We start from the raw sequence: 12,787 nt of genomic DNA on the forward strand, positions 1-12,787 counted from the left end.
GAAAGTCAGTGTTAAATAAAGAAATGAATAGGCTTGTATGAAGGAATCAGAGCATTCACTGACCTCACCACAGCTGTGAGTAACAAGACCATATCATCCAGGGTATGACACCTTCTTATACAGGTCAAATTCAGGCAAAGTCTGTAGGACTAAACATCACTCCATGGCAGAGTTCCTTCCCCAGAGCAAGGCTTTGTCCATGGCACTCAGCTCCATTTTGCTTTGCTGTCCATTTTGCTTTGCTGTCAGCTTTGTCACCCCTTCCCATTTCCTAGGGCTGTTGCTCCACACATGGTCCTTCTCATTTCAGACCCTGGGCATCTCCTGGTCCATCAGCTATTGTCTGCATACCATACTGTAAGTGGTCTGGCTACCACTATGGTAGGTCCCATGCAGACACACAAGAATGTGCTTTCTCCCCTGTATGATCAGCCTCAATGGCAAAAGAGCCAGCTCCACAGGGAGACAGGAGATGAGAGCAGTCTGGTACATGATTAATTTATATCCTTAAAATTCTGAAATGCTCCCAAAGACGTTAGTATTCCCCATGTACGAAATCTGTCCAGATTTTCAACATATCCCTGCTCCATTCCCATATTTACTGGAATTAATAACTGAAGGCTTGTAAAGCCCAAAAGGTGAGCACAGGACTGCATTTAATCTAATGTAGAGGTTGAGATTATAGTTTGGGAGTCTAAGTGTTGCCAGAAGTAGAGACAGGTCAAATTCTCATTTATACTGAGACACTTTCATAATATCCTAAAAGCACAAATGCACCTCAAAGGGGTGCAGTGCCAGCACTGATGGCCTCTTTGCACTGTGGAAACATTGGTATGAAGGGCCCTTCAGACAAATGAAGACAAGTGAAAATGAAAATCCCATTCCTTCCATCTAACTCCAGTAGAGGTGACACAGTCCAAGGTCTTTCTAAGGTAAATTTAGGTCCAGGCAGTTCGTTCTGACTCTGTGTGTGTTTGTGTGTAGACCTGTGCAAAAGAAGTTGTGCATGTACCAGAACGAGGATGAAGAATCCACCCAAATATTTTAAAAGCAGGCATCAGCCCATGCTAGTATTTTCCACACTGCTTAGTAGTCCAGCCTTTGCACCCAGAAATTATTCCATTTTTCTGTTGAAGGGGTTGCTATGTCCAAGTTGGTGAGGGATCCTTTAGAATGAATAAGTGCCACCTCTTCCTTCCCATATTTAACTTTCACTGGGGAAGCTCTGGTGCCAATTTTACACAAAGAAGTGCTGGGGTAACAAGGACCAAGATGTGGGAGATTCACCCCCTGCCAGGCCTGGCTGAGTCCAACTCTGCTTCCGGTGCCCAGTTCATCCCCCTGCAATATTATCAGTCAGGACTTGTGTTACAGGGCACTGAAATAGGGAAGTGCTTGCTAGAGACTGCAGGAGATACTCCATGGCCAGCTCTTTTTCTTCTAACTCCGAAGAAAATGTGTTGAATAGTCTGATGGAGCCATTGCATACCATGGTGGAACTGGCACAGAAAAAACACATACAATTTTTTAGATTTGTTAGATGATAGTCTCTCTCTCCGGTAGCACATTTCACTGAGACTATCAAATCTTTCACCCCATTCTACAGATGTACAGAACTTAGTAGCTGAAAAAGAGGAGGTGGAGAATTCTGTTACTGTAGAATTAAATTCTGGGAGCCACACTTGTTTTAAAAATCAGGCAAGCAAAGTGATGCCTGGTTTCAGTTATGGTGCTTGATATCTTACCTGTAGTTTCAAGATACACAGGCTAGTAGTCATGGAGGTCTGTATGCTTCCAGTTCCTTGCCCCCTTTAATTGACAACAATGCTTCTAAAGCTCCTTTTTTAAAAAAAATGCCTGAGGCAAGTGGTAAGTGTAGGGCTTCAAGGACTGTTATACCTTCTTAATAGGAAATTTATCTTTCAGGTAAAAGAACCACCATTATTTCCTGGTGCAGTTCATATCAGTTGGCCCAGGGTCTACAAGAACACCTGACGTCCAAGGTGTCAGAAAGGATCAAAGGGTCAGCAAAGAAAGAGCTTTGATTTAAACATGCAATAGGAGTTTCCCAGTGTAAAGAAAGGAGACTTGCTGCCAAATGACATAATTTAATAGGCTAATAGATTGTTAGTTTATCAGTTGACATAATTTAAAACTGGAGAGAATAGCCCAGTGGTTGCTTTATTATTATTAATGTAGTGGTTGTTATAAATGTTTATTATTTCATTGTTTTAAAATCCACTGGTCTGTAGTATATACACTGTCTTTTGACTAAATCACAGTGCTCTGTTGTCTTTGCTTTGAAGAGGAGTGTGAAGAAGGCAGGGCTCCTGAGGGGAGGTAATCCCAAAAATGCCTGTTAGCAATATGCTGTCATATTTTCTTCCTATAACTTGTCAGTGTGATTTCCAAGGACTTGGGGTATTCAAAACCCATGATGAGTATTGTATCTCCCCATCTAGAAATATTCTGACCTGTGACTAAATATTTTGCTTAATAATTAGTAGAGGCCTAGTAAGTGATGGAAAAAAGATGTCATCATCAGCAGGACTGGTGCACACATGTGAGTCAAAGGTGTCCCGTTGGCATATCTCTGGCTGGACACCCTGGGGTGTCTATGGTCAGGCAGGACATGGCTGTGGGCAGGATGGGGGGACTTGGAGGGAATGGGAAGCAAGCTACATTCACCCATGTGGATGAGCTGAGAGGCCTCCACACAACTCAGTACCATGTATGCTCTGTAATTCACCTTCTAAAGTAAAGAAGAGTTTCTATTTCTGTAACTTCTAAAGAACTAGTAATACTGGTAGTGGAAGATGGCTGTCCTGAGCTCTTAAACTCACTGAACTGGGCAGGACAAAGGCACATCAGTACAGGCTGTAAATAAGTAAGGACTATTACAAACCATGGACAACACATGCCATATGAATTGCATACCCAGAAAAATCCCACCACGCGGATGCATGTGTCCTTAAACATGCATAGACAAAACCAAAAAACCTGAACTAATGTTGTTCATAAAAAGATACATTTTCATATATAAATATCTATGTAGAAAGGCTAGCTGTGACTGTGAACAAAACCATGAACACTGGGCCCCAGACAGTCTTATCAAATAAATTTTGTCTTCAGTTTCAGTTTAATAGCTCAAGATCTTTCTGCAAGATGTATGAATGGCTTTGGGAGGAAAGGCACAGGAAGGAAAATGAAGATGTGATCAACCTAGGAAATGGTTCCTGGGAAACATTCCAGCATCATGAGCAAGTGAACACAAGTGCATTAGCACAGTGCACTGTCTGATGAATGCTCCAGTGGCTGAATCATGGACATACACTTTGTTTCACAGAGAAACAGACATCTGTGGGACGAAAGAAAGCAAATGGATGCAACAGATTCAACCTTAAATTTTTTTAGAAGAGGCTGGTGAAATTGTACCAAAGAACGAATGAAGACTTGTAGACATACTAAGAGCTGTCAAGACCTGAAATGAATTGATGGACGACAGTCATAGCTAACTGACAGTGACAAATGTTGCTTTGTACTGTTTGGAATAGAAATGACAACTTGAGAAATTAAACTGAGGTCAATATGCTCAGAATCACTATTTTTCAGCTGTTCTAATAATCCCTTTCAAAATATCCCTGCATGCTATATTATGTGTTTGTATTGATTAAATGTGTGAACAATATTAAATTTGCAGATGCTGTATACACCAAAAAGCACAAAAGAACTGCACAAAAAGAAGTAGGGAGGTTAGAAAAATGGATAGGGAATAGCAATGAGATTTCAACATGAACAAAGAAAAGCTATTGTATCGAAGATGAAATGTAGTCAGAAGTTGTCATGACAGAAACTCATAAAGATGTCAGTTTGGGAATAAAAGGGTGAAAGGTAATATCAGGGCTATGTAAACAGGGGCATTTAACCTTCATACACAGATGTGACAACTTACACTGCTCTTCATATAGCTCCAATAAGAATGCATCTAACATTAACTCCAAATTGCAGGCACTCAAGTATCAAAAAGAAAAGGAGCAATGCTTTTGGAAAGTGAATTAAGTGTGTGATTGGGGAAGCGTTGCTCAGGAAAAGAGTCTGCTTGCAGACTGCTGTTATGAAGTAATGCTAATAGGGACAGAAATCCCCATGAAACAGAAATATGGTATTACTGAGATATATTACAGGGCAAGGCTGGCATATTGGGAATCTCTGGAAAAAAAAGGTGATATTTCAGGAGCAGATCAGGCCGCAAGGGTCAGGATCAGGAAAGGCTTTGTGGCTATTGCAAGGGTAGTCCACCAGGATCAGGACCTCACACAGGTAGGCTAACAAATGCCAGCCACTGTTTACAATGAAGGTTGGTTGACACAGAAGGAGAAAAAAATCAAGGAAAAAGAAGATCTATTGTCCTTTTTATTGGCAAGCTTGAGGCTAAAAAGAACCTGAAAAGGAGGTGTTTGTGGTTGTATGAAGGGTCTAGACTGGAACCAATGACTGTACAGTATAATATGCAACTGAGACCTTGGACAAAACCACCAGAGTCAGGTGAGTCTTCCCACCACTTCCAGGAAACCTTGAAGTCATTGGGACTGTGTTGCCCTAGTTCAGATACAACCAGACCCTGAGGTCATTCTGCTTGCCCCAGCATTGCTCCAGAAAGTCCAGTTTTCAAGACAAGCCAGGGCTCCTCACCTTGCCACCTTGGTGCCGTTCCTCATGACCTGCATGTCCACCATGCAGCCACCTGTGACGTAAGCAGCCAGGTTCAGCTCGGAGAACTCAGCCTGGAGCAGAGCAAAAAGACAGAGCATTACTCAAGGGCAGCGCTGACAGAAACACATGGACACAGACACAGAATTATTTTTGGCTGGAATGTGTCTGCAGTGAGAGATCCAATTACAGCTGATTTGCCCTGGAGAGACTGCAGAAGTATTTGTGGCTCCCACACTTGGGGTGTACAAGTATACAGGATTAGGCTTATTGCAGTAATAAGTACTGAAGAAATTAAGAATGATCAAGCTGAAAAACATATACAGGAAAGAATAATAATAATAAAAAGAGGTAAGGTAATTTGAATTCAAATTCCAAGTTTCCACTTGGAAACATCCATTTAGAATTATGTCTGAGTTGGTTGTTGTGCCACTGGCCAACTATAAACCTAATATAAAGGATTTAACCTTCCCTAAATAGCTAAAAAGCCTCATTATGCTGCAGGAAGGTGATAAGCAGAGAAATTAATCTGACGTGGTTTACTTATTAAGATTTTAACTATTAAAGGGTTGGCAAAGCTGGGTAGGCTATTAACAGTACTGCTCAATTATTAAAACACTTCATATTTTAAAAGAAGGGCAATTTACAAGGCCAGAAATCCTGGCAAGGTATATTTACTCTATGGGGAACGAAGGGCAATGTGCATGGGGGCAATTATAACTGCAGTGCATGCCAGTTGAAGGTTAAGACACTAATCAGAGCAATTAACTGGGTGAGAGTGTGGCCACTGGCTCTGCTGCCCCTCAGACAGGAGTGCCAGTGAAACTCCATGGTCTCAGGCCACTCTGAGTAGGAGGAGGAAGGCAGGATTAGCTGATCAGTCTTGGGCTCCAAATCCTAACTGTTCTTTATGAACAAATGAGTAGACCCTAAACTAGAATAGCCTATTATTGTGCCATGCAAGTCCACCCTTTCCAGCATGATGCCAACATATGTGTACAGATTCAGAATCCTACATTAAACTAGTGCCTGTGTATATGAACATGAATACAAATATAAATAAGTATAAATATAAATTAAATATAAATATAAATGTAAATATGAATATGAACATTATTATGAATATGAAAATAAATAATCATATTTCATTTTTTGAGACAGTCTTCTTGCTTTGTACAGCTTCTTGTCCCCTTCCTGTTAAGTGTTTCTTTCAGAATTAGTAAAATGGAGACTGAGCAGCAGTGAAATCATCTAACCTGTGGCTACCTAATATCAGAGCACTCAGATGGTGTTGCTAATGCTTGTGATTTTACTGGGATCCTTGTACTATTTAATATTCTTCTGATACTTCTACTACCTGGAACCAGAAGATAGTTCCAGGAACAATGTTTATACAGAAGAAAAACAGTATTTTAAAAAGCATGTTTTGTTCCTCATAAACGCATGGAAAAAACTTGCTAATGGAGAGCTAGTACAACTGTGAAGGCTCAGAGGCCAGATGACAAATGAAAAAATCACTTCCTACTTTCTTTTGTAAAAATCCACATAGATTAAAGCATGGTGACCTGATGATGCTGATGATGTAATGAGGTTTCATGTCTGCAGCCCCATGTAAACTTTTCAAAGCAACACCCTTACATGATCTTACATCATTGTACCTCCCAATTGCAATTAAAGGAGGGGGAAAATTCTTGTTGCCAAGAAATAAATCCTACTTCAAACACATACAACCAGAGAGGGAATGGCAGTGGTGACTGGCTGAGCTTTTCTTATGAGATTGTAGTGTTGCTGTGGCCACAGCCATACTTTTTCATTGATCAAACTGGATCAGATATAAGAAAATATGTACCTCTAAAAGGCGCTTGCATTTTATACATTTTTTAAATCTTGAACAAATTCTGTAAGGTACAATCAGTGAGCAGGGTCAAGGCAAGCTTGTTAGCTTACACGTGGGTTTGAGATGCTCTATGGACTAAGGGGATTAAAGGATATTTCTCAGAGATATCCCACTCTGAAAGAAGAGTGTTACTGAGCTGGATGTTCAGCTTTTGCAGCTGAGGGATGCCTCATCTGATGTGAACACCAGAGAAAGAGAGGGAAGTTTTAGGCCTGTGTTTTCATGTGTTTTATTCTTTTCTCCCATATTTTTTCCCATAATGGTTTTGTACTGAAGAGCTTAATACTTTGCTTTGCTGAAAATGGGCAGTTTTCATTTGATGTCTGGCATTTACAATCTAAATTGGTCTGACAAGCGTTGCCTTGAGGCAGTCAGACCAAACAAAGCTGTGTACAGACACCTGATGTCCAAACAGGCCTGGGAATCCCCTGAGCTGGTAACTACTTCATACCAAACTGCCAGGACCAATTTCAGGCCTACTAATGTCAAGAGCCAAAAGAAAGGGAGAAATCCCCTTTGGCAACCACTATCCAGGGCAACCTGGCAAGGAGGAACGAGTGGAGAGAGGGTCTGGGGAACTCAGCTACCTCACCCCTAAAACATCCAGATACAGATATACAATCACAGCTGAAGGACAATCCTAATACTTTCCTGGCATTTGCTCCTACTTTAACTAAGTTAAGTACCATTGCTGCTTTCATGTAGCTGCTTTGTCCCATCTGACAGGCTACTTCTAGCTGGCATTTGGAAGAAGGCGGCTGAAAACTTCAATCAGCAGAAATTATTTCCTGTTCATTTTCCAGTGCTCCCTGTATTTTTAACTTTGTGGGTTTTGTACCTTGATGACTTCCCTTGGCTGGGATTTCCAGTCTGAGACCATCTCCAGCCTGAGTTTACCTTGCAGACAAAGAGGTCTTTGAAAGCGGCCCATGCAGATAGGTAACTATGCATAAAACAGGAGAGCCCAGGTCCCCATGGCCTTGCAGAGTCATTTGCATTAGGACTTATCAAACAGAAGAAGGCATTACATTAGCTTGATGGTGTTTTATACTTGCTTTGCAATGGTGGCAGCATCTGCAAAAACATTCAGGGCAAGAGTGAACTGTATGTGAAACGTGACAAAATCCATCTTGAAGAACAATGTAATACAGACATGGGAGTAGAACTATTTTGTACCTCTGTGAGACCAGATCTGGGAGGATGCCCACAGATATTTTGAGGCTAGTTCTGTAAAAAATGCCTATTTCAGGTATTCAGAAAATCTCTCCAGATCATTTGGACTAAACCTTAAGCTACTCTCAGTTTCTCCCATCAGTGTTGTCCAGATGATGGAGATCTTTTTGGTGAGCTATTTTAGGGTTTCTGTTTCTGTTTGCTGATAATAAAACAAGAAGGATTGTGTAATGTTAAATCACACGACAGTAGAAATGCCTGGCTTTGTAAACATACCTATTAATGACTCATGAGAAGCACATGGGCAAGGTGGATTTTAAGCATTTTTCACAGGTTAGCAGAAAGTTGTGTTGGAAGGACTTCAAGACATCATGTAGACAGTCTTCTTTTCTTAAGGCAGGATCAGCTCTACCTCTGCTGTTTTGTGCAGAAACTGCATAACCTTCTTGTATCTCCCACAGATGAAAAACCTCCTCAAGGCAGTCTGTGTCTTACAACCTTGGAAAGTTTTCACAATGTCCAACCTAAATTTCTCCCCTTACTTTTTAAGACTGTAATTTTTTTTTGTCCATTACTTCCTCCTGCAGAACCTGAAGATTAATTCTTGAAGACTTATCCTTCCTTCTTCCTTTTTTTTTTTTCCCCTAGACAAAACCAACCCTATTCTTGTAAGATTTTTTTTTTTGTAGGTATTGTTTTTCAGCACAGTAATCAGTGTTGTTGCTATCACTGGGATCTTCCCTGACAGGTCACAACTTCCTTGAGTTGTAATGGCCCAAACTCACCATGACCCTTCAGCAGAGACCTGACCATTGCTGAGTAAGATGTAAGGCCACTCACCTTACATATAATACTGCTGTTCATATATCCAGTACTGATTCATCATATGTGCAGCAACGTGATTGTTTTTTAATTCATATTCTGGCTGAGATGCACTGTAATCCTTGCATTGGCTTTGTCTAGGCTATTGACTTGTCTTCAGTTCCCTGTCTTGTGCATCTGCCATTGATGATTGTTGCATAAGAGATTTGTCAATGTCTATAAAAACCTGATGGGAGGTAGTAAAGAAGATGGAGCCATACTCTTCTTAGTGGTGCCCAGGTTAAGGACAAGGGGAAAACAGGCAATAAATGAAATACACCAAATTCCATGTAAACACAAGAAAACTCCATTTTTGTTACAAAGATGGTCAAACACTGGAACAGGTTGCCCAGAGAGGCTGTGGAGTCTCCATCCCTGGAGATACTAAAACCTTTATTGGCCATGGTCTTGGACAGCTTGCTCTAGGTGACCTTGCTCAGAGCAGGACATGGGACTACAAGATATCCAGATGTGCCTTCCAGCCTCAACTGTCCTGTGATGTTTGGTATCTAGCAGATGTCCTTATTAAACTTCTCCCTGCATGTCAAAGGGGAATCCCAGGAAAACATTCCAGTTTGCTCCTTAAGCAGATGCTGAAGGTCAGTTCACCTTCATTGTGTCACAGCAGTGCAGGAATAGGGTTTCAAGACCGGTTTTGGGGTCATGATGGCTAATTTTTTTTTTTTTTTTTTTTCAAAGAAAGTAGGCTTATTGTGTCACTGCAGCGACAAGAACATTAGGTTTTTTGGAGCTAGTGAACTTTCTAAGCCCTCATCTGTACATAACCTAATTAAAAGCTGCTCAGATTGGTTATTGCTTAAAAGGGAGACAGAAAGTTATGTTAGACTTCCATGTGAGTATTTACATATATACCCCCATTTGCACATATAACCCACATACACAAAAATAGGGGCAGGTTTAGCACTTCCAGGGAACTTTGCACTTTCCTCAGTGCAACATGACATATGCTACAACATATACACTCACTTTTTTTGGGGGTTATTCCATCACATAAATCACAGCACTGTGATACCACTACAGGATGCAGCTTTTCATAAGGCAATGCAGAGTACCCACATCAGGATCCTAAGCACAAGTTTGGTAGTTTCTCTGACCAGCCCCTCTCACCCACATGGGCACAGAGGAAAGTGGGATGACTTGTGGCACTGGAGCCACTGGTGGCTTGCAGGGCACTGGTTCTCTCACATGGCCAGAGATCCCCAGTATCCATGTCTCCTTTGGCTCTCCCCTACCCACTGATTGTGCTCTGACCAAGGCTCTCCACTCTTCCAGTCTTGCTCTTGAAGCTCTTCATCAGTTACTACTACATGTCTGTTTTTCTCCCGCTGCCACATGACACAAAATGCAGTCAGAATAACAGGCTGGTCCATGTAATGGCTTAGTCACTTGAGGAATTACTACTGTCTAATCAAATCACATACAATCCTCAGTGGAATTTATGCTTTAGTGTTTGGTAGATATTCCAATATATGCAAGGAAAGAAAGACTTTGGCGGACACCAGGCTGCATTCCTGTAACAGCACATTTCACTACAATCATCACAAGCATTTCAGGGGGTGAGCAATCCCTAAATTGGGAATGGATGTGAACAAGGGGAGGACTAGGGCTGTGCATGCTTGATGTGCACATGCATGCAGAATTAGAGATTACACACCCTGATTCCCCATGTCTCTTTCCTGAGACATTTTCTCCTGGTGATGCACCCTGTTTCCCACCTGCCCACAGAACTGTCATTACTCTCTGCAAGAAAAGGACAGAGAGAGTCTAGCTGGGAGGGGGCTGCTGCTGTGTGGCTCCAAGGGGAGCTTCCACAACTGATTTTCACAAGTCCTGAAGCTAGGATGCATGCTCCTAGGCTACAGACAGCAGTGATGGTGAAGGTCCACATGCTTTGACCTGTGTGAGTGCCTTTTTGTGCAGTATCTCTGATGGCATTTGGAATTGTCTCTTAAATTTTCTTTTCAGAAGTTGCATGGCTGCCTGAAAATCGAAGCTCAAGCAAAAGCACATTTTGAAACCTTTTGATCCCAGGAAATAGCTCAAAAACATGAGCTCTGTAAGCATCCAAAAGCCAATGGAAGTAATAATTAAAAAAAAAAAGATACAACTTATTTAAAAAATTAATGATTTTTGAGTCATTCTTGCTGTTTCTTCAGTCCCTTTATTCATGATTTCTGAATGTTTATATGTGACAAAGCTATGAGAACTGCTGTTGCTGTTCTTGAACTGCTTTCTGGCTTTCAGCTGGAAAAAAAATGACCCTAAACATATAATTAGTAAAAACTATACAATTATTTGATGAGAGACTAATTTTCCTTTCATCAAACATGGGACTTTCAGATTCTACCTTTTGAAAGTACCACTTTGTGCTGCACATTAAAATACCTCTTTAGGACAGGAAGTACAATGGATCTGGAATTCATGATTTGTATCATGTTTATCTTCTATGAGTGCCAAGTACAACTATTTTCCCAACAATACTGCCAATGAAATCATAATCTATACCACAAGACTTTTCCAGAAGCATGTACATAGAAGTTCACTGAATAATCATTCCCTGAAAATAACCAGGCAGTGGGAACAAGTGAATGAGCTGTGTGAGAAGAATATGTGTCAGACAGACAGATGGACCAACCTCATCACAGCAGGAAATGGTGGGAAGGAGATGGGTGAACAAACAACAGGAATAAAAGTTTAGATTAACCTTTTGGCCTCATCACTCTCCCTTCACCATTTTCACTCCCCTCTACCATCAGTTAGCCAATGCCAGGAAAGATGTCTCTGAATATATTAAAATGCCTTTGGGAAATATCTGAAGGAAAGGTACCCTGAAGGTGGCAGACTTTCTCTAAGAAGTGCTCCTTGCTCTTGCCTGATAGGTGTGTGCTCTTCTTTCTCCCTCTTGGGCTCTTGTTGGTCAATGCAGGGCACAGGACTGGAAAAGCCCACCAGAGTGATGGCCTCTAACCCCTTATTACTGCAGACACCATGTCATGAAAACCTTTCTTAAAGCAGTGTACTTATTAAAAGCAGCTGTGTCTCCTCTAGCCTCTGTTTTGGCAAGATAAACAGCTCTTTCAGCCTCCTCTCATAAGTCAGGTCTCCATGGTCATCCAATGACCCTGCTCTGCACATCTCCTGCTTTGTGGGCATCTCTCTTCCAGATAGGTGACAAGTATCCCTCATTTGGCCACTGCCCACAGTGTCATGGCCTATCTGATGGGCCTGTGGTTGTCCCTGGCTCTCCTGCCCTCTTTTCCTTGTACCTGGGTGTGCTGGGGATGCACGGCCATGCAGCATCCCCCTTGTGCATGGGGCACGCCTAACGCCCAAGAAGACCCTCACATGTTATGAAATCCTTAGAGCATGTAAGGCTTAGTTTTCTCTAGGATCAGGGCAGAGAGGGTGGGTAAGGCGGTGCTGAATTACTACCAGTTGCCTGCAGTGATGGAAAACGTTTGACAGATTGTAAGGCCTATGGTATAATTCCTCCTCTTCCTGAAACTCAGGAAACTGTTTCCTAATGCATCCTGTCCTCTGGCCAGTGGAGGACCAAGAAGGACTGGGAGAGACTAAAAGTAATTTGGTTAACTCCTGCGGCACTTTAAGATTCTTCTTGAAATTCAGCTTAACCTTAAAGACATTTAATCAAAGTTATACTTTTCATTTCTAAAATATTTTTTTCTAGATTTTATATTTCTAGAGAAAAGAACTGGAGGTGTATACACTGCAGTTCTTAAAGCTAGAAATCACAAGGCCAGTAAAAGCAACAACATGGATCAAAATCTAAGAACCTTATTTTTAGCATAAAAGAATGAGAGTATTTTTAGACTTATCTTCTCCTTCAAGCTTAGAGCTTTACCGACAGAGTTTAGAGCTTTACCACACTGAGTAAAACTTAAACCATCAGGGTTTTAATTGGAATAGATCAAAGAGATTTTCACCTTCTGATAAGTGTTTCATGCAGTCTTATGAATGACTGTCATTACTACAGAGGGACTTGTAGTGGAAAAATATCCAAATAATCAAAATGTAATCCAAACTGCCTCCAAAGAAAAAGGGGCCCTGATTCAGGAGAGCACTTGCACTTGCTTCCAACAGCCCCAGCCCTCAGTCAGCCCTGTA

The 12,787-nt window shown here is 41.4% G+C and overlaps 1 protein-coding gene across 1 annotated transcript in view; it reads right to left on the minus strand.

The window, feature by feature from the left end:
- SYN3 (synapsin III) overlaps window positions 1-12,787 on the minus strand; it is a 210,696-nt gene that overhangs the window by 176,052 nt on the left and 21,857 nt on the right. The window contains exon 3 of the mRNA XM_074902388.1: window positions 4,693-4,784. Coding sequence (XP_074758489.1) covers window positions 4,693-4,784 — 92 coding nt within the window. The remainder of the gene's footprint in view (window positions 1-4,692; window positions 4,785-12,787) is intronic.

Source organism: Athene noctua, chromosome 3 (genome assembly GCF_965140245.1).
Source record: "Athene noctua chromosome 3, bAthNoc1.hap1.1, whole genome shotgun sequence".
Lineage (NCBI taxonomy): Eukaryota > Metazoa > Chordata > Aves > Strigiformes > Strigidae > Athene > Athene noctua.